General features: G+C 42.3%; 1 protein-coding gene and 2 long non-coding RNA genes across 6 annotated transcripts; 2 read left to right on the forward strand and 1 right to left on the reverse strand.

Annotated features, from left to right (window-relative positions):
- The first annotated feature begins 2,331 nt into the window (after positions 1–2,331).
- Positions 2,332–15,631, forward strand: LOC102947374 (probable 2-ketogluconate reductase). Of its 4 annotated transcripts, XM_043540016.1 has the most exons (7): positions 2,333–2,505; positions 3,161–3,241; positions 5,343–5,727; positions 7,035–7,206; positions 11,678–11,856; positions 14,387–14,483; positions 15,228–15,631. In XM_043540016.1, the coding sequence occupies exons 2-7, from the start codon at positions 3,167–3,169 to the stop codon at positions 15,382–15,384; spliced, it is 1,065 nt and encodes a 354-aa protein (XP_043395951.1). In that variant the 5' UTR covers positions 2,333–2,505; positions 3,161–3,166; the 3' UTR covers positions 15,385–15,631. The 4 variants fall into 4 exon arrangements, with proteins under 4 accessions (XP_007060456.2, XP_043395951.1, XP_043395952.1 ...); XM_007060394.4 differs by having other exon boundaries at positions 2,332–3,241; XM_043540017.1 differs by lacking the exon at positions 3,161–3,241 and having other exon boundaries at positions 2,334–2,505.
- LOC122464525 lies at positions 2,879–5,124 on the reverse strand. The gene is made up of 2 exons (XR_006288636.1): positions 4,984–5,124; positions 2,879–4,197 (listed from the first exon to the last, which is right to left on the reverse strand). It is a non-coding gene; the product is annotated as an uncharacterized LOC122464525 (long non-coding RNA).
- On the forward strand, positions 7,213–9,126 carry LOC122464524. The gene is made up of 2 exons (XR_006288635.1): positions 7,213–8,730; positions 9,093–9,126. It is a non-coding gene; the product is annotated as an uncharacterized LOC122464524 (long non-coding RNA).
- Positions 15,632–20,734: the final 5,103 nt, after the last annotated feature.

The following is a 20,734-nucleotide window of genomic DNA, read 5'->3' on the forward strand; positions in this document are numbered from 1 at the left end:
TGGCTGCCACCAGGCTCTGGACGAGGCGCCTCCAGGGCCAGGCGATGCCATTAGTGTCACACCCACTTTGGGGTGCCCTGCACCTTCCTGTGAAGCAGCTGGTGCTGGGTGAAGCTAGAGATGGGCTCCTGGCCGAGCTAGGCCCCGGGCTTGAGAGTACCGCACCGTGCACGTCCTCACTTCCTGTGAGGCTTCCTCCCGCTTCGATATGGCAGCCAACCCATCATGCTGCGGTCAAGCCTTAAGGGGTAGAAAATTCACAGTGACAAGAGATTGTTGCCAAGTGGGGCCTGTCCTGATGTACCAAGCTCACCCTCCCACGGAACAGTTCTGCTGAGCCAGACTTTTGCAGATGAGATGATGTACTAGCAAAAACACTTACCAAGTCCCTGCCACAGCCAGGTTTAGGGACATCGAAAACTCTCTGTGCTCTTAGCAGGCAGTTTTGGTCAAGGACAAGATATGAGTCATTGGTCAAGGACACTAGTCTGAGGGTACTCTACCAATGACAAGAATATAATTACTGCACTTCCTATGCGGATTCTTAAATTATGTGCTTTCACATAAATCAAGCTAGAAGCCATATGAGATACTATCATGGTTAGTGTAAGAGCCAAAAATAACAGAACAGCCATCATCAGCATGGTGCAATAAGCAGAAGAATAACTGGGTGAATCCAAAACTAGTTCAGGCATTATATCAATGACTATGATCAGAAATCCTGTGGATTAATAGGATAGCCTTTACTCTACCAAAGTTCTCAAATTAATCTTAGCCGAACATGTTCAGTCAAATCCAGCTTTAAAATTGGACACAGTAGGATGCAAAGAGCACACCCACTCTCCCTTTCCTCCCGTTCTAGTCTCATGTTGAACCAAGTCCTTCACCAGAGAAAGCCGCTCCAGTAGAGAACCATCTGAATTATCTTGCTGGTTTCTTTAATAACAAGCAAAAAAGACAGGTTTAAATCACGGATGACTTTGTTGGTCATTGACCTTGCATTGAAAACCACGAGCCCCAAGATAAAGTTATTATTAGCTGTTGCCCTAGTCTACAAAAAGTTATAAAACCCTTTGTGAAAATCATGGGGCACATACAGATTTCAGCCAGCTGGATTGCAAGTGAATATCAGTCTCCTCCCTTGTCTCCCAGTGCTCATCGCAACAGCAATCAAGAAGCCCATAAACCCAGAACAAATCTGTCCACAAAACTTCCTAATGCCCAGCTCCTGACATACTTGATCCACTTTCTTGGACATCATCAAGGCTTAGTGTACTTGTCAGCAAACAACATAAATTCTGCTCTAAAACCCAGTGGTTTCTGCTTCATTCTAGTCCTGAATTCTGCATGAGCTCTAAGTAAATTAAAACAGTGAGGATTTTACTGAATGAAATGTGAAAATGTTAATGAATGGCAATGAATAATACAACCAGTCTACTATTGTGTGTATTATATATTTTAATAGTAAATTCAATTTATTTTATGCTACTCCAAAATATTCAGTTTTAATTTTAACAGCAGACATTAAGGTAACTTGAAGTTTAGGAGTGGAGGGGGTTTAAACTCCTAGTTTCTCATGTTAGCTGTAACAAGCTACCTCACTGCCTGATGCCCCAATATCTGCGATTGCACAAAGCATAGATAAACACCCTGGGTAGATATTTTTCTTAAAATAATCCGCAATTAAACTATTAGCAGTGTTGACATATTAATTGGCATCACTAGGTTTCAGAGTTAACATAATCACTGATATAACTAGGACAGTACACATCTCTCTTAGAGCTATTATTTCATTTTGTCTCTGTGAACACTCACACAGATATCACTACAATAATTTACATTATGTTCATACTCAGAAGGTTTTCTTTGCAACCATTAGGGCTAGAAGCATTTTTTAAAAAAAGAAATAAAACTTAGATTTTGGAGCACAGTTCTACAATATGGACGGATTCTGGATCAGATTCCATTGCCACAAGAATGTGCGTAGCTGCGCACAGAGAACTAAAAACATTCTAACAATATCTGCTATTCTGCGCCCCATAGAATTCAGTTTCAGAAGCAGGGAGGAGGGAAGATGACATTGTTTAGGAAGGCTGCACAGAAAGCCAAAGAGGATGAAGTAGGGACTGGCAGATAGTGTCACTCTATGTGGCAGTTCCTGCTGAAGTGTCCAGAGACTCTCTGATAGAGGGTGGACCTGGCAGAGATGGCTGGCAGTGCTCACAGTCATGTGAGTGTACTCAGCCGCTGCCAACTGAAATTTGCACAGGAAGAATATAGTCTAACGCATTAGCTATGTGGGGTTGGATTCAGGCAGAGTAAGGACAGCTATGGGACCTTGGATTAAGGATTACATCATATGATTGTGTGTTCCTGTGTGTGCTGCAGAGATCTGGAAGTAGTTGTATAAGGAGATTTTGTGTTTAAGCTATTGCCACTGCCAGAAGTGGTAAAACAGAGTTACAGCAGGATCAGCGTCAGGAAGAAAGCAATAGAAACTACCAGGTTATTTATTATTAATATAATCAGTTTTCGTTTAAAGAATGTCAGTGAAAGAGATTTGTTCTGTTTACTTACATCAGCAGAAAGCAGAGCCGTTAGGAATTCTGCAGGTTTACTTCACTGAATACAAAAACTTCTGTTATACTGTAAGCCTGTTAAAACTCCAGATGCAGTATTGCTAACCCTATTCATTCAAAAATTGTGAGTCAGGCCCCCACCAAAAAAATCATAAGCTTATCTTTAAAAAAATGAAATTTTAAAAAATAATGTTTTGATTATTTTGATTTGCATTGTGCTTCAGCTTTTCTGGGTCATGTTTTGAAGCTTTTCTTTGTAGCTGTGAGGGCTAGAAACACTTTCATTTTTCACATAATCAATTGATTTGAGTAGCTGGGGCTTTAAGAAAAATACCAAATATTGCAAGGCTTGTGATAAAATCCTGAGGGTTGGCAACACAGCAGATGATACTAGTTCAAAATTAAAATAGCCATATCCTTGACAAGTTTACCTTTAACATGCTGGGGTGGACAACTGAAAGATTATGTTTAGCGTTAAAGCATTCTCTTCGGTAGAAGCTATTCAGTTGGCCACTGGCTGCCCAAGGTTGGCTGGTAGACTTATTCATCCAGCTGTTTGTCATGTGCATCACTGGACAAAGAGGAGTATGGATTCCAGGTGGAGCTACAGGACTGGCCCAAACAGCACCGGCAGAGCTGGAATAAGTGCTCCCCAAACCAAGGTTAGTATCGCGGGAGCCTTCTACTCTGCACAAACGACCCCTAAATATTTTTAATTTATTGACTTTAATATTATTTAAGTGCTCAATGGGCTAACAAAACAGAGAGAGACAGTCCTTGCTCCAGGGTTATAGTCAGGCAACAGTTTAGACATATAATACCTCAGATGATGGCTGATATTGTATACTATTGCTCAGAGTATTTTTTTGATGTTTTAAAACCTTTTCCTTTATTGGTATTTAGCATATATCACAGTGTCTCATCCATCTCTCTGTCACAAACAGAAAGCAAAGAAGTTGTTCAGTATCTCAGTAAATCTCTCTCCATTCTGCAACTAGTTTACCTCAAAATATTCTCAAGTAGCCCCATGATAAGTGACTTTGATCCAGCAAATAATTTATGCATATGCTTAACTTTATGTACTTTGACTTGTTCCATTCAGTATTTCTCCAATTCTTGTGTAGCTCTTTATACACCAGTACGAAGTAGGTGTAAAGTACTGTCAAATCAGAAAGGGGAAGCATTTTGCACACACTTTGCTCTTGTGTCAATGACTCCCCAAAGTGCAGGGGAACAGTGAACTGGACCATTGTGGGTATATGCCTACACTGCAATCAGGAGGTGCAATTGCAACACATGTGGGCATACCTGAGCTAGCTTTGATCAAGCTAGCTCGCTAAAAATAGTAGTGTAGGCACAGGCAGCAGAATGGGAACATAGGTACATACTCCTGAGACCATAAGTACGTACTTGGGCAGCCAACTTATTACATGCCTAGATTCTGCATAATCCTTGCATGGATGTGCAACAGGGAAAATCCACAAGGAATGTCCCCTTGCCTCCTGTGCTTCTGGCATGGACTGGTCAGAATCCTGTTGAGGATTACAGGCTCTGATTCTTTTTAGCATACTTCTCAATCTGCCAGGATCCAAATCAAGATGTAATGTGTGATAGAGACCTGAAATGAGGAACAGACAACAGATTGTCACACAGACAACTTTAAATGACTTTTTAAAATAATCTCTCTTCCTGATCTTTTATTACTAAGATAAATAATTTTCAAGAATAAAAGTGAGGGGCTGCCAAATTGTGTGGAATGGAAGTAACTTTGGGACTAAAATGAGTGATGTCTCTGGAAATGAGGGACAATTCAGAGTTATACCTCTTAGCACCCCTACAGACACTAGGCCGGATGGCCTAATCTGTCATGGCCTAATCCTGTACTCATTGAAGTCACTGGAATGATTCCCATTGACTTCACTGGTAGCTGGATCAGGCCCTAACGCCAGTGTAAACCCAGAGTAACTCCACTGACTTCAAGTTAGTAACTTTGGATTTACATTGTGTAATTGAGGGAAGTATGTAGCTCCATTAAGTACAGATTTACAAATGTGGATTTTAATTATCCCTATTGTCGTGGGGTAGATACACCCTGTCACAGGGTGTCGGATTTCAGGGGGTTATCCAAGTGGATATTTGACGGCCCAAGTGGCCTGGGTCTATGTTGCAGCTCTACAGCTCAGAGTAGCATTGCCCAATTGCTGGAATCAGTAAGGCTGTCTTTCTGTGGCAAAGTTCACCCCTCTGGGCGTCGGCTGCCCCCGATGGCAGGACAGCCAGGGTAGGGGGACCCAGGACCACCCTTCTCCACAGGGTCCTGACCCAGGGCCTTAGGGAACCGGCACTTCTATAATCAGTCTTGGTCACCCATTAATACAGTCCTGTTCCCTGTGCCACTTCCTACCAATGCTGGTAGCCTCATGGCCTCTGCTGCCTCTCCGCTGCATTGGCGGGAGAGTTGTTGGAGTCTCAACCTGACTGGTTTCTATATCCTCGCCTCCCAGCTGGAGCCTGCAACACATGTCTGCTCTTGTCAGTGGCCAGCCCAGACTCAGCTGAACTACTCCCTTTTATACTTTGGTTCTTGTTAGAGCATGCCCAGCAGAGGTGAGGAGGTGTGGCTTTCTCAGCCCACAGCGGGTGGGTAACCCCTGCTGAACCGGTGTGGGGTAGGTATACCCCATCATACCTACTAAATGGTATTTTTACAAAAATGTTATTTTCTCATATTCAAGGGCATATTTCTCTTAATCCTTTTCGCAGGTTATGGCAAAGCAAGAGCGACCTGGTCTTTTGATCCTCGAAATAGGAGGTGCATGTGGTGTGCTGGAAGGCCATGTGGAACTCTTGAAGAAACAATTTCACCTCATCACTATGAAGGAATTTCTTAAAAACAAAGAAAGTTTGAGTGAAAAGATCAAATCTATATTCATATATGAGCGCAGACCAGTCATTGACCAGGAGCTCCTCCAGAGCCTACCTCACTTAAAGGTGATTGCAAACTCTGGGGTAGGAGTGGATCACCTGGACTTGAAATTGGTTTCTAGCTTTGGAGTTAAAGTGACCAATACTCCACATGCTGTTTCTGACTCCACAGCAGACATTGGGATGGCCTTGATGCTGGCATCTGCCAGAAGGCTAGTGGAAGGTAACTTTTTAAATTCCTTTGCTGATATTTCCATAAATCACATCAGCTACATTTCTGGCATATTTTATTTTTATTCTGTCGCAGATTATCTGGTTGAAATAATGTTTAAGAATCTTTACAGGAAGAAAAGCTGCAAAGATTCAGTTTTTCAAGTGGTCCTTCTTTTTCTACATTGTTTTTGACATTCTGAGCCCAATCCAGCTTCTACTGAAGGCAGTGGCAACAGAATTAAGGCGTCTGTCTAAATTAGGTGCTTAAAACTGCCTTTGATTTGATTTATATACTGTACAAGGCCTACTGTTTGGACCAGAATTTGCACTCTAACTCTCCACTGCCTGCACTTTATGTAGTTATTTACAACTATCCAAAGTGAATGCAAAATGCAAGCAAATGAAAATTCTTCACTCATTAGTACCCCCTTTGCATCAATGTAAAAGACTACACAAGGGTGTAAGGCAGTGGACATCAGGCCTTGGGTCTCCATCACCAGAGAAAGTGTTAATCATAGAATATCAGGGTTGGAAGGGACCTCAGGAGGTCATCTAGTCCAACCCCCTGCTCAAAGCAGGACCAATCCCCAATTTTTGCCCCAGATCCCTAAATGGCCCCCTCAAGGATTGAACTCACAACCCTGGGTTTAGCAGGCCAATGCTCAAACCACTGAGCTTGATTTGCTATGAAATCCTCTGAATAACTTTGCTTTGCACTCCTCCTACAGCAAAGAACTCAAATTAATAAACCCTGTTCCCAGAATAACATTAGAATTGCTGATGATGCTAACTGTGTTGCCTGTGTTAGCTTGTGCTCTCTCTAAGGGGCAACTTGTTTCGGCACAGCGCATAGCTGAAGCAACAAGCTGTGTCCTAGTGGAGGGGAGAGTGTCTGTGGAGGCTAAGAGGAAGGAATCCCACAGAAACACAGCAGTTCTCCCATGCCCTGGGCACTGTGCAACACTTCCCTAATCCCACCTTTGCCCCAAGTCCCCATCACAACAGTTTGCAGAGAGCCCCTGTTGAGCTGGCCTCTGCAATGCAGCCGATTCTGTCCTGTTACCTAATCTCCAAATCTGTTTCCAAATCTCACACCACCCATCCTGTAAAAAAACTCCACTACTTCACCTATGTTTTGGTACCTCCCTTAGGAGAATAGTGGGATACACCCTTATAGAAAATCAAGGTTTGTCTAATGGAAATGTCTGAACTGGCAGGGAAAGAGAAGTTATTTTCAAGCTTCAAAGAGGATATTACAAACAGGGAAGAATTCATCCAACAAGAATCCATTTCTCACTCAGCATTTTTTATTTTTAGGTTGTCAGATTGCAGTTTCTCCACAGATTGAGCATTTTGCTGCCGACTGGCTGGCAGATGAAGTCACTGGGGCTACTCTCGGGATCATCGGCATGGGCAGCATTGGGTATAAGGTGGCCAAGAGGGCCAAAGCTTTTGAAATGAAAATTCTGTACCACAACAGGAACCAGAGGTGAAAGTGCATCTGATGTGAACTAGAGCAGATTATATTTTTGATTCTTTTAAAAGTTATACATCTTTTTGTTGCAAAACCTGCCCAAAGAACCTCTTCCCCAGTTTATGCCAAATCCTCCTTCCCTCATTCCAGTGAGAATTCCCTTCATTGTCAGCGGTCAGAATTTTCAAATTTGTCTGCCACAAGTTAGGTGCCTAAATCCATATTTAGATACTAAAATGAGCACTCTGGTTTTCAAACATCCTGAGCAACCACAGTTCCCATTGATTTCAGAGGGAGCTGTGAGTAGTCAGCACTTTTGAAAATCAGGTCACTTATTTATTTACATGCTTACATATGAATTTAGGTGCCTGACTTTTGGCAGTCAAGTTTGAAAATTTTGGCCAAGAACAATGGAACAGGTTAGTATCATATATTCAGCATGATTTTTAAGCACTATTTAAATATCTATATCAGGAGAAAAAGGGTCAGCAATACATAGCTCCTTTACAAAGTGGGTTCCCCTCACCTCCACCCTGCCCATTCTGGTGGGGGTTGCAGCAATTTTGTTAAAAGAAATGCAAACTTGCAAACTACCTTGCTGCTTTTATGGATAAATAAACTCCTTTCATTGTTACTCCCATGTTGCAGCAGCAGGAAGTGGATTTAATTAGCAAAATGCATGTTAGAACCAGGAAATGTAATATACAAGGTGACATTGAAATTACAGGGCCTTCTTTGTGCTACAGCAATCTTCAATTCCAGAGGCTAATGTTCCTGTCTGCAGTGACCTCTCAAATTGTCTTCGTTCAGTGTCTCTTTTAGCACCTGTAATGAATCCTAGAGCAGAAAAAGACCTCACGGTTGAACTGAACACAGGCAGCATCAGAAAGAATTGAAGAGCTCTCCCATTTCAGCTAAAGGAGAATCTTCACTGTAGAGTTTAAATCTTCTAACCAGCCACTAGAATCATAGAAATGTAGGGCTTGAAGGGAAGAATACTTGAAGGGATCTAGTATTCTACTCCAGCCCCCTGCACAAAAGCAGAATCAAGTATACGTAGAGGGTGATAATCTTGTCTTTTTGAGAAGTTCTGACTTTCTTTTTAGAGAAGGCCGTGGCACATACACATGCTAGTCAGTATATATTGCATATCACTTTTATATTTTATACCCTGCAGCTATTTCCAATATGTGGGCCAAATCCTGAACTCCTTACTCTCCGTGTACTTACACAGGCAAAATTCCCATTAACAAGGACCAAGTACAAACTGAATAAGGAGCTCAGTTTTTTCCCTTATAGCGGGGTAATAAGAGAGAAAATGATTGATGGTGATAGCATAGTTCAAATAATTCTTGATGTTAAAATATATAAATTAAAAGCATGTTTATTAGTGTGTCACGTAATTGAGTTTTGAGCACACTTTAATGTGGTAAATTCTTATAGCACCACTGAACAGTTCTAATCGTTTCAAGAAATGGCTCATCTGCTATCCTCTCACACTGCATTATACACTCTCCCTTAAGAAGAACAGGAGTACTTGTGGCACCTTAGAGAGTAACAAACTTATTAGAGCATAAGCTTTCACTACAGCCCACTTCATCAGATGCATAGAATGGAACATATAATAAGAAGATATATATATAGATATATACACATACAAACAGAGAAGGTGGAAGTTGCCATACAAACTGTAAGAGGCTAATTAATTAAGATGAGCTATTATCAGCAGGAGAAAAAAACAACTTTTGTAGTGATAATCAAGATGGCCCATTTAGACAGTTGACAAGAAGGTGTGATGATACTTAACATCAGGAAATAGATTCAATATGTGTAATGACCCAGCCATTCCCAGTCTCTATTCAAACCCAAGTTAATGGTATCTAGTTTGCATATTAATTCAGGTTTCAGAGTAACAGCCCTGTTAGTCTGTATTCGTAAAAAGAAAAGGAGTACTTGTGGCACCTTAGAGACTAACCAGTTTATTTGAGCATGAGCTTTCGTGAGCTACAGCTCACTTCATCGGATGCATAGCATATCGTGGAAACTGCAGAAGACATTATATACACACAGAGACCATGAAACAAAACTTCCTCCCACCTCACTCCCCCGCTGGCAACAGCTTATCTAAAGTGATCCTCAAGTAGAGCCATTTCCAGCACAAATCCAGGTTTTCTCACCCTTCCCCCCCCCCCCCACACATACAAACTCACTCTCCTGCTGGCAACAGCCCATCTCCCTTTGAAACCCCTCTTTATAATGCGCATGATAATCAAGGTGGGTCACCTCCAGCACTAATCCAGGTTTTCTCACCCCCCCCCCCTCTTTTTTCCAAAAACCACACACACAAACTCATTCTCCTGCTGGCAACAGCTCATCTTACAATGTGCACAGCAATAATCCAAGTTTAACCAGAACGTCTTGGGGGGGGGTTTTGCAGGAAAAAAACAAGGGGAGACAGGCTACCTTGCATAATGACTTAGCCACTCCCAGTCTCTATTCAAGCCCAAATTAATAGTATCCAATTTGCAAATGAATTCCAATTCAGCAGTTTCTCGCTGGAGTCTGGATTTGAAGTTTTTTTGCTTTAAGATAGCCCCCAACTAAAACCCCTCCAACGCATTATTAAGGATCTACAACCTATCCTGAAGGATGACCCAACACTCTCACAAATCTTGGGAGAAAGGCCAGTCCTTGCCTACAGACAGCCCCCCAACCTGAAGCGAATACTCACCAACAACCACATACCACACAACAGAACCACTAGCCCAGGAACCTATCCTTGCAACAAAGCCCGTTGCCAACTGTGCCCACATATCTATTCAGGGGACACCATCACAGGGCCTAACAACATCAGCCACACTATCAGAGGCTCGTTCACCTGCACATCCACCAATGTGATATATGCCATCATGTGCCAGCAATGCCCCTCTGCCATGTACATTGGTCAAACTGGACAGTCTCTACGTAAAAGAATAAATGGACACAAATCAGATGTCAAGAATTATAACATTCATAAACCAGTCGGAGAACACTTCAATCTCTCTGGTCACGCAATCACAGACATGAGGGTCGCTATCTTAAAGCAAAAAAACTTCAAATCCAGACTCCAGCGAGAAACTGCTGAATTGGAATTCATTTGCAAATTGGATACTATTAATTTGGGCTTGAATAGAGACTGGGAGTGGCTAAGTCATTATGCAAGGTAGCCTGTCTCCCCTTGTTTTTTTCCTGCAAAACCCCCCCCAAGACGTTCTGGTTAAACTTGGATTATTGCTGTGCACATTGTAAGATGAGCTGTTGCCAGCAGGAGAATGAGTTTGTGTGTGTGGTTTTTGGAAAAAAAAGGGGGGGGTGTGGGGGGGGGGTGAGAAAACCTGGATTAGTGCTGGAGGTGACCCACCTTGATTATCATGCGCATTATAAAGAGGGGTTTCAAAGGGAGATGGGCTGTTGCCAGCAGGAGAGTGAGTTTGTATGTGTGTGTGGGGGGGGGGGGAAGGGTGAGAAAACCTGGATTTGTGCTGGAAATGGCTCTACTTGAGGATCACTTTAGATAAGCTGTTGCCAGCGGGGAAGTGAGGTGGGAGGAAGTTTTGTTTCATGGTCTCTGTGTGTATATAATGTCTTCTGCAGTTTCCACGATATGCTATGCATCCGATGAAGTGAGCTGTAGCTCACGAAAGCTCATGCTCAAATAAACTGGTTAGTCTCTAAGGTGCCACAAGTACTCCTTTTCATATTAATTCAAGCTCAGCAGTTTCTTGTTGGAGTCTGTTTTTGAAGCTTTTCTGTTGCAAAATTGCCACCCTTAAATCTTTTACTGAGTGGCCAGAGAGGTTGAAGTGTTGTCCTACCGTTTTTTGAATGTTATGATTCCTGATGTCAGATTTGTGTCCATTTATTCTTTTGCACAGAGACTGTCCAGTCTGGCCAATGTACATGGCAGAGGGGCATTGCTGGCACATGATGGCATATATCACATTGGTAGATGTGCAGGTGAACGAGCCCCTGATGGAGTGGCTTCAGAGGCCACATAAGTACTCATGAGAACACATTCATGAACAAAGCATATTTGCCACTAACAAACACAGAAGCGGTCACTGAGGTGCTTCTATTCCTGTTTTTTCACTGAAATTCTACTAGGAAATAAGTATAATCAATATAGGAACACGCTTAGTATTGATCTCAATGACATGTCATTTCTTTTAGTTTCTCCCTCAATGCCCCTTGGATTAATGTATTCACCTCTCTCACTTCCCCTCCCCACCAGAGTCCTCACTGAAGGCCAATCCAAATAGGATTGTAGGAGTCACGCAGTTCTTTCTGTGGCACTGTTCCCCATTTTATATTTCTGTAACAGCAGAGACATTGGTTCATAGCAACTATGCACTCTTTCCAATCGTCCATGGGGGTGGCGTAGTAGCAGCAGCAGCAAGTGGTTTTCTTTTTTTACCAATAAAAGATAATTCTGGTCTTTCTGCCTCAGAAAAGAAGAGGAGGAACAGGCTGTTGGTGCCCACTACTGTGAAAAGATGGAAGACTTGCTCCAGCAATCTGACTTTGTGATGCTGGTCGTGAACCTGACACCTCAGACACACAAATTGATTGGGAAAAGGGAGTTAGAGCTGATGAAACCCACTGCTATTCTTATTAACATCTGCAGAGGTAGGGTGTTATGGAAGCACTGGTTGCGGCTGTATAGTTAAGGTAGAGTTGAATGTTGTCTATTTGCATCAAGAAGCTCTCTCAGCCAAGGTCTGTGACTTCCTCCATGCTTTGTTCAGTACACAGGATAGCTGGCACTTAACTAATAATACATAATGAATTATAGACCAAACGCTGATTAGTGCTGAACATCCACAGCTCCCATTTACCTCTTATCACAGGGTTGGCTGCCTCCTGACCACTCCTTCCTGGCCAGAGGCTACCCGCAATACCCTGCTTCTGTTTCCCGCTCTTCAGGCCCCCTGAAGGACTGCACACAGGCTTCTCTCTGGGTTACCATCACCCCTGCCTGGGCTCAGTTTAATCACACAAATAGTGTATATGGGACCTCAGGGTCCCATATTCAGTCCATCACCATACAAGAGGCCATACTTAGTTTTGGTGTCTTTTCTAACACCCAGAGCTCTTCTTCTGTCCCAGTCTGCTCTCACAACCCTTCCTCCAGCTCTTCCTAGCTAGAACTCAGCCTTCTGTCACTGGCCTTTAGGCCCAAACTTTTAGGCTCAAAACCCATCGGGGTTTCCTCACAAAAGTGCCCCCTCTCTCTCCCTGGCTGGCTGCTCTGGTGGGCAAACAGTGTAATTGCAGCGTCTCCCCAGCAGAATCTATTATTTTGTGGAAGGAAAAAATCTGCAGGGAACATAAATTCTGTGCTTATGTTTCTTTTGTTTAAAAGTGGGGGGCCATGGTCCCTTGGCTCCCCCAGTTCCAGTGACTCAGCTGTCCTCCATCAGGCCCCATCAAGGCTGTCAATGCGGCACAGATGGGCTACAGCATTTCTTTCAGTAATCAAGATTAGCTGGCTTCAGACCTCCAGCCCTTAAGGGGCAAGCCATGCTGTTATGCCTCTCAACTAGGGTTGCCAATTTTGGTTGGACGTATTTCTGGAGGTTTCAGCACAGGTCATAATCTTTTATTCAAGATTAATTTTTAATTCATGGAGACTCCAGGACAATCCTGGAGGGTTGGCAACTGTACTTTCAACAGGAGTTGTGGAGGCTCAGTGAGCGTCCAGCACCTCTCATTTTAACTCAGGGTTATTTCATCTAAGAAAAATGTACAAATATCTTCATGATGAACTGAACGCAAGGACAGCCCACTGCCCAATGAGAGTGTTATCTAGTATAGTAGAATTTCTGTACTAAATTGTGTCATTATAATTTGTATTACAGTAACATGTAGAGGCCCTAAGTGAGGCTGGGGCCCCTTTGGCACCACACAAATACATAAGACAGTGACCCCTTCGCTCTCATGGCTTCTGTGCAAGAGCTACAGGGAAAGGGGACTGTGGGATCCAGAGAAGAAAACCCAGAGAGTTTAGACTGGATCAGGGAAAGGTAACTTCAGCACCGTTTGGTTGGGGGAGTTGGGATGATGTAGAGTGCGGCAGATTCCATGTGTGGAAAACTCTGATTCTCGTACGGGGGCTTAGCCCCATGAGCATGAGCTCCCTATGCAACTCCGTGGCAAAAGGGCAAATGTGATCCTAGAGACACAAACAGGGGAAGCTCCAGGAGGAGGAGAGAGGTTAGTTTACCTCGGTACTGAAGCAACTGCTGCTGGAATACTGTGTCCAGTTCTAGTATCCAAAATTCAAGAAGGATGTTGATAAATTGAAGCGGTTTCGGAGAAGAGCCACGAGAATGATTAAAGGATTAGAAAACGTGCCTTATAGCAATAGACTCAAGTAGTTCAAACTGTTTCCCTTAACAAAGAGAAGGTTAAGGGGTGGCTTGATTACAGTCTATAAATACCTACATGGGGAACTAATATTTGATAATGGGCTCTTCAAACTAGCAGAGAAAGGAATGGCTGGAAGTGAAGCTAGACAAATTCAGACTTGGAAATAAGGTGAAAAGTTTTAACAATGAGGGTAATTAACCAATGGAACAACTTACGAAGGGCTGTGGTGGAAATTTTTAAATCAAGATTGGATGTTTTTCTAAAAGATCCACTCAATTTCAAAGAGGAATTAATTCAGGGAAGTGCTATGGCCCGTGTTACGTGGGAGGTCAGACCAGATGATCCCAGTGGTCCCTTCTGGCCTTCAAAGCTATATAAATCTGTAAGAGACAGTTCCTGTCCCAAAGAGATTTCAGTCTCAATAGACAACTAGGTAAAGGAGTGAAGAAGATATAGAGGCACAGAGAGGTAAAGTGACTCACCTAAGATCACAGAGCAGGTCAATGGCATAACCAGGAATAGAACCAAGACTCCTGAATCCTATTCCAGTGCTCTGTCCACTGGACCATGCTGTCTTGCTAATAAAAAAAAATTCATTCTTTGCTTTGTTTGGTTAACCATTACTAGAAGGCGGTCTTGTTTTTATAATGAGATATAAATCCAATAGTATTTTAAATTGCATTATGAGACCTCTCCTCTCAGTTAAAGATAGGGAATTTACATGGAGATTAGTTTTTTTCTGTACTTTATCTGGATATGCCAATAAGACACTATCATTTTAATGCAGGCGCAGTAGTTGATCATGATGCATTGGTAGATGCTCTCCAAAATGGGATTATTAAAGCTGCAGCTTTGGATGTGACATACCCTGAACCTCTGCCAAGGTAGAAAACTGTTTTCTTTCTGTTTATCAGAAATTATTTGCATTACAGATTAATACTGGAAAACATTCTTAAATTCTTCAGCATCCCTTCAAAATTCTGGGAATATATTAGACACTGTCTTCAAATCCAAATCACATTTTCCATAGGTGTTTGCATATTTTTGCAGGAGAGATGCGTTCCGGTTTACTGGGCACAAGACTAGGTGCCAGGAACTCCTGAGTTCCAATCCTGATTCTGTTCCTGACTCTCTCAGGGGCCAGAGGCCAGTTGCTTATGTCCAAATTTGTAAAGTCTGTGTGCATGTCATTTACAAATTCCTGTAAGCTTAGGGTGGCCATCCATCTCATTTTTTAAAGGGACAGTCCCATTTTTGGGGACTTTTTCTTATATAGGCACCTATTAACTCCCACCCCCTGTCCTGTTTTTTCACAGTTGCTATCTCATAACCCTATGTAATGCTTAAGGTCAAATCTTCAGGCTATTATGCACAAGCAACTGGCAAATTAGATCCTTATTCTCATGTATTGCAGCTCTGTAGCAGCCTGACTGACATGAAGGCCCATGCAGGAAAAGAAGTGGGCAGATTTGCTCCTTGCTGTTCTGTGCAACCCTCTGTGCATCATGGTACCTCTTTCTCACATGCAAGACTTTGCCAGTTACTTCTGCCCTTTTCTGTTAGAATGAACATGGCTGTAGAAATGTAAAATTCTCCTCTAATTATTCTGTCCTTTCTTTTTCTTACAGAGATCATCCATTATTAAAATTAAAGAACATTATCATAACTCCTCACATTGGAACTGCTACAGTCCAAGCCACCCGTATGATGACAGAAGAAGCAGTAGCAAATATACAGGCTGTTCTTAATGGTCTCCCCATTCCTAGTGAAGTAATCCCTCAGTGACATGTCAGAAAACATAAATACACAATGGCATATCTGTGAACGGACTTTATTCTACTGAATCATAAAGTAACTTTGCAGTGCAATGATTAATAGTGACAAGTGAAGATGTTTCTATACTGCTGTCACATTTATGGTGCCACCTAGTGGCTATTCTGTATCATTGCACTCCAGTCATGTGATCATTTGAATAATAATGAACTAATAAAGTCAATTGTTCAAAGGCTCTTAGATGAGCAGTTGCAGACAACTCTCTGATGTTTTCAGTCTACTCTTTCACCAAATACACACTGCATACTTATCCTCATACTTGCTGCATCCTAACGTGGGGGAGAGGGGCACACTAGCTGCTCTTTATGAATAACATAAGAAAATCAGAAGTAATATTGACCTCCCTCTGCTTTTAGTGAAAAATTAGTAGAAGTCAAAGATGGTGTTAGTACCAGGTGATCTTGTAGTGTCATAGCTACATCCCAGGAAGCCTCTTAGGAAGGAGACAGATTCGTATCTTCAAAGTCTTATTGTTTCTTCCTAATGGCCCATCATAGCTGATGGCCTGTTGTCTGGTGGGTGTCTCCCACATACGAACACACAGTTGTAATTGTTGCATAGTCAATATTCCTAACTTTAGATTCAGAAATGATACATGCATACAAATTGGATAATCATACTCAGCAAATTTCAGAGTGGTAGCCGTGTTAGTCTGTATCAGCAAAAAAAAACGAGGAGTACTTGTGGCACCTTAGAGACTAACAAATTTTTAACAAATATTTGAGCATAAGCTTTCGTGGGCTAAATCCACTTCATCGGATACATGCAGTGGAAAATACAGTAGGAAGATATGTATACACAGAGAACATGAAAAAATGGGTGTTGCCATACCAACTGTAACGAGACCAATTAATTAAGGTGGGCTATTATTTGCAGAAGAAAAAAACCCTTTTGTAGTGGTAATCAGGATGGCCCATTTCAAACAGTTGACAAGAAGGTGTGAGTAACAGCAGGAGGAAAAAAATTAGCATGGGGAAATAGTTTTTACTTTATGTAAAAAGAAAAGGAGTACTTGTGGCACCTTAGAGACTAACCAATTTATTTGAGCATAAGCTTTCGTGAGCTACAGCTCACTTTGTCGGATGAGCTGTAGCTCACGAAAGCTAATCCTTTTCTTTTTGCGAATACAGACTAACACGGCTGTTACTCTGAAACCTGTCACTTTACTTTATGTAATGACCCATCCACTCCCAGTCTTTATTCAAGCCTAATTTAATGGTGTCCAGTTTGCAAATTAATTCCAATTCTGCAGTTTCTTGTTGGAGTCTGTTTTTGACGCTTTTTTGTCTACTCCAGGACAGGCCCAACAAAGAAAGTAACAGAACGCCACTAGCCGTCACCTTCAGCCCCCCAACTTAAACCTCTCCAACGCATCATCAAGGATCTACAACCTATCCTGAAGGACGACCCATCACTTTCACAGATCTTGGGAGACAGTCCAGTCCTTGCTTACGGAGAGCCCCCCAACCTGAAGCAAATACTCACCAGCCACCACACACCACACAACAGAACCACTAACCCAGGAACCTATCCTTGCAACAAAGCCCGTTGCCAACTGTGTCCACATAGCTATTCAAGGGACACCATGATAGGACCTAATCACATCAGCCACACCATAAGAGGCTCGTTCACCTGCATATCTACCAATGTGATATATGCCATCATGTGCCAACAATGCCCCTCTGCCATGTACATTGGCCAAACCGGGCAATCTCTACACAAAAGAATAAATGTACACAAATCAGACATCAAGAATTATAACATTCAAAAACTAGTCGGAGAACACTTCAACCTCCCTGTTCACTCAATTTCAGACCTAAAAGTTGCAATTCTCCAACAAAAATACTTCAAAAACAGACTCCAGCAAGAAACTGCAGAATTGGAATTAATTTGGAAACTGGACACCATTAAATTAGGCTTGAATAAAGACTGGGAGTGGATGGGTCATTACACAAAGTAAAAACTATTTCCCCATGCTACTCCCCCCCACACTGTTACTCACACCTTCTTGTCAACTGTTTGAAATGGGCCATCCCGATTATCACTATAAAAGGGTTTTTTTCTCCTGCTGATAATAGCCCACCTTAATTAATTGGTCTCATTACAGTTGGTAGGGCAACCCCCATTTTTTCATGTTCTCTGTGTATATATATCTTCCTACTGTATTTTCCACTGCATGCATCCGATGAAGTGGGTTTTAGCCCATGAAAGCTTATGCCCAAATAAATTTGTTATTCAGTAAATTATAACCTTTCCGATGATACCTTACAAGACCCATCTTGCATAAAATATATCTCAGTTATGCCATATCCATATCATAAGCATATTTCCATAAAGAATATCATGTAACATCACAGGCATGTCAGGGATGGATTGAGCATGAATTCTCTGCAGAAATTTGGCTTCACTCCAAAATACTTTTGGGCCAGCACAGCAGCATTGCATCTTGATATCAAGACACCAACAAGGCTGACTCCTTCATGTTGATTCTTGATCTGAAATTTCACACCATATTTTGAGTACTTTGCACTCTCAACATTGGTAAACCAAAGCAGATCCAAAAATTCAAACATTATGTTCTGTTTTTCTAGGGGGGTCTTAAATGTGAAAGTGACAGTGTTCTCATAACAGCTTCTACACAAAAAAGACTATTTTTATCTTGACAGAGCCAAGAAACAAAACTATATCCGCCACTGAAATCACATGCGTGAAGTAAATGTCTAACTGAGCACTGAGTCCAACCTAAAGTCCAACTCCTTTTATAATCCATTTCCTGAGTAGGTACAAAGAACACATGCAGAGAAGGCAAGAAATGTCTTATTGTCTCCATAGTGCTTAGTAAAGCCAGGAGTCCTTCTCATTACTGAGCAACATGAGCAGGGCAGGAGGACAAAGGTTTTCCAAGGCTTCTTGGAAGGATTATAAAATAAAGATTTAGCATAGTACACATAGACTACCTCGTAGCTAATGAGTTAATGTTTGTATGACTCACTGACAATCCAAATGTTGATGGATTACTAGTCACAACAGTTGGTGACACTGTGGGGTTTCTCCCCTTATAAAAATCCAGTGAAAAGTCTAATCTATTACTAATGTAAATCTCATTTTTTTCAGAAGTGCTGCAAACACACTGCTGTCACAGAGCTGCAGATGCTCAGCACCTCTTAAAATCAGGCTACTTTTATTTAGGTCCCTAACTTTCGGTACCCCATGTTTGAAAGTGTTTGCCTAGGCACCTAGCTATACAGTTTGCTTAGTCTATGCACATGTGCATTCCACTCTTAGGTGTCTGCATGCCCCTTGCACAATCACAAGAAATTTTTATCTCAGTGCTACCCATTGGGGAAGCTGGAGCACTCTCTTCTGCTGCACACTGGTGGCGCCGCTATAAAGGGCTCAACCTGAGCCCGCACTGTTCCTTCTTACTGCCCGTGATGGTTGCTGGAACTGCTCATCTTGCTTTTGTCAGTGCTCTGAGTGGACTGCGTACTCTTGTATTTTATTTAGAGTTGCCAATTAATCACAGTTAATTTATACGATTAACGCAAAACAAATTAACTAGATTAAAAAAATAGTTGTGATTAATCGCAGTTTTCATCGCACTATTAAACAATAATAGAAAACCAATTTATAATATTATAAATATTTTGGGTGTTTTCCTACATTTTCAAATATACTGATTTCAATTATAACATAGAATACAAGGTGTACAGTGCTCACTTATTATTATTATTTTTTGTTACAAATATTTGCACTGTAAAAAAGATAAAAGAAAAAGTATTTTTCAATTCACCTCATACAAGTCCACTCAGTCCTACTTCTTGTTCAGCCAATAGCTAAAACAAACCAGTTTGTTTACATTACGGGAGACAATGCTGCCTGCTTCTTATTTACAATGTCACCTGAGAGTGAGAACAGGTGTTCACATGGCACTGTTGTAGCTCGCATGGAAAGGTATTTACATACCAGATATGCTAAACATTCTTATGCACCTTCATGCTTCAACTTATAGGCTCTAAAGTTTTACATTGTTTTGTTTCTGAGTGCAGTTAGGTAAATTTTTTAAAAAGCTACATTTGTAAGTTGTACTTTTACAATAAAGAGATTGCACTACAGTACTTGTATGAGGTGAATTGAAAAACATCCTACCTCTCCTGTTGTTGGAGCCACTCTCACTACCCCTCCTCAAGACACCACCACCTTACCATGGACCCCTCCACAGGAGTACCATCTAGTGATTAGCCAGGAGGTCACTGGAGCCCTATGCCTGTCCACTGGTGTTTTTGGAATCCGTGGGGTTTTCCCTCAGTTACCAGATCGTATACTGGACACTCCTATTTGGTGGCCTCAGAGAGACCTACTCACTGGGCAGCACCTATTCCTGACTCCAGTACCAACATCAAGAGCTGGTTCAGCAGAACCCTGCGAGTCAAGAAATAGAGAAGGAGCAACCCCAGCCAGTGGTGGCCTTCTCTTCCTCTTCCCATGACAAGGCAGTCTCAGCAGGGGGCATTTTGCCTTCCCCAGATGACTATAAGGCCCATCAAGAATTGTTAAAGAGAGTTGCCTTTGGCCTGAGCATAACGGGTGGAGGAAGCAAAAGAATTCTCATACCGCCTGGTTGATATTTTGGCCACAGCAGGTCCTTACAGAGTGGCCCTACCTCTCAATGAGGCCACTAGGGACCCCGTTATAGCACCATGGTGGACTCCTGCATCTCTCTACGCACTTTTTAAAGGGCCAAGTGCAAATATTATGTGCCCTTCCAGGGTTATGAATTCCTTTTCTCCCATTCCCCCTCCCAGGGGTATCCGGGCGCAACCCCCAAATCAAAAGACTCAAAAAAGTTGGACTTGTTTGGCAGGAAAGTTTATTTTACTCGGGGGTGCAACTCAGAATTGCAAACCAGCATGCACTTTGGTGCAGATATGACATTAATGTATGGGACTGAATGCAAAAATGTAAAGACACGGTGCCAGAAGATGCTAGGCAAGAGTTCTCCTTGCTAGTGGATGAAGGAAAATCGATGGTAAGAGCCTTGCTGCAAGCTGTTCCAGATGCAGCTGTCTCAGTGGCCAGATCCATGGCTTTGGCAGTAGAAATGCACAGGAGCTCCTGGTTGCAGCCCTTGGGGCTCCCACAGGCGATCCAACAAACTTTGCAGGACCTGCCATTGGAAGGACCCTCTCTCTTTTCAGAGCAGAGTGACACTAATCGCCATGGGTTCCAGGACAGGGGTCCTAAAGTCACTTGGGTTGTGCACCCTAACCCCTTCCAGGAATCGCTTCAAACTACAGAAGCC

The sequence above is a fragment of the Chelonia mydas genome, chromosome 2, assembly GCF_015237465.2.
Source record: "Chelonia mydas isolate rCheMyd1 chromosome 2, rCheMyd1.pri.v2, whole genome shotgun sequence".
Classification (NCBI taxonomy): domain Eukaryota; kingdom Metazoa; phylum Chordata; order Testudines; family Cheloniidae; genus Chelonia; species Chelonia mydas.

What these genes read in the sequence shown, in the direction of transcription:
- LOC102947374 (XM_007060394.4), top strand. Translation starts at nt 3,044, where the DNA reads ATGTTTAGCGTTAAAGCATTCTCTTCGGTAGAAGCTATTCAGTTGGCC. An exon ending in TAAGTGCTCCCCAAACCAAG is followed by an intron (nt 3,242 to 5,342) that starts GTTAGTATCGCG and finishes TCCTTTTCGCAG; the next exon opens with GTTATGGCAAAGCAAGAGCG. An exon ending in TACCACAACAGGAACCAGAG is followed by an intron (nt 7,207 to 11,677) that starts GTGAAAGTGCAT and finishes TTTCTGCCTCAG; the next exon opens with AAAAGAAGAGGAGGAACAGG.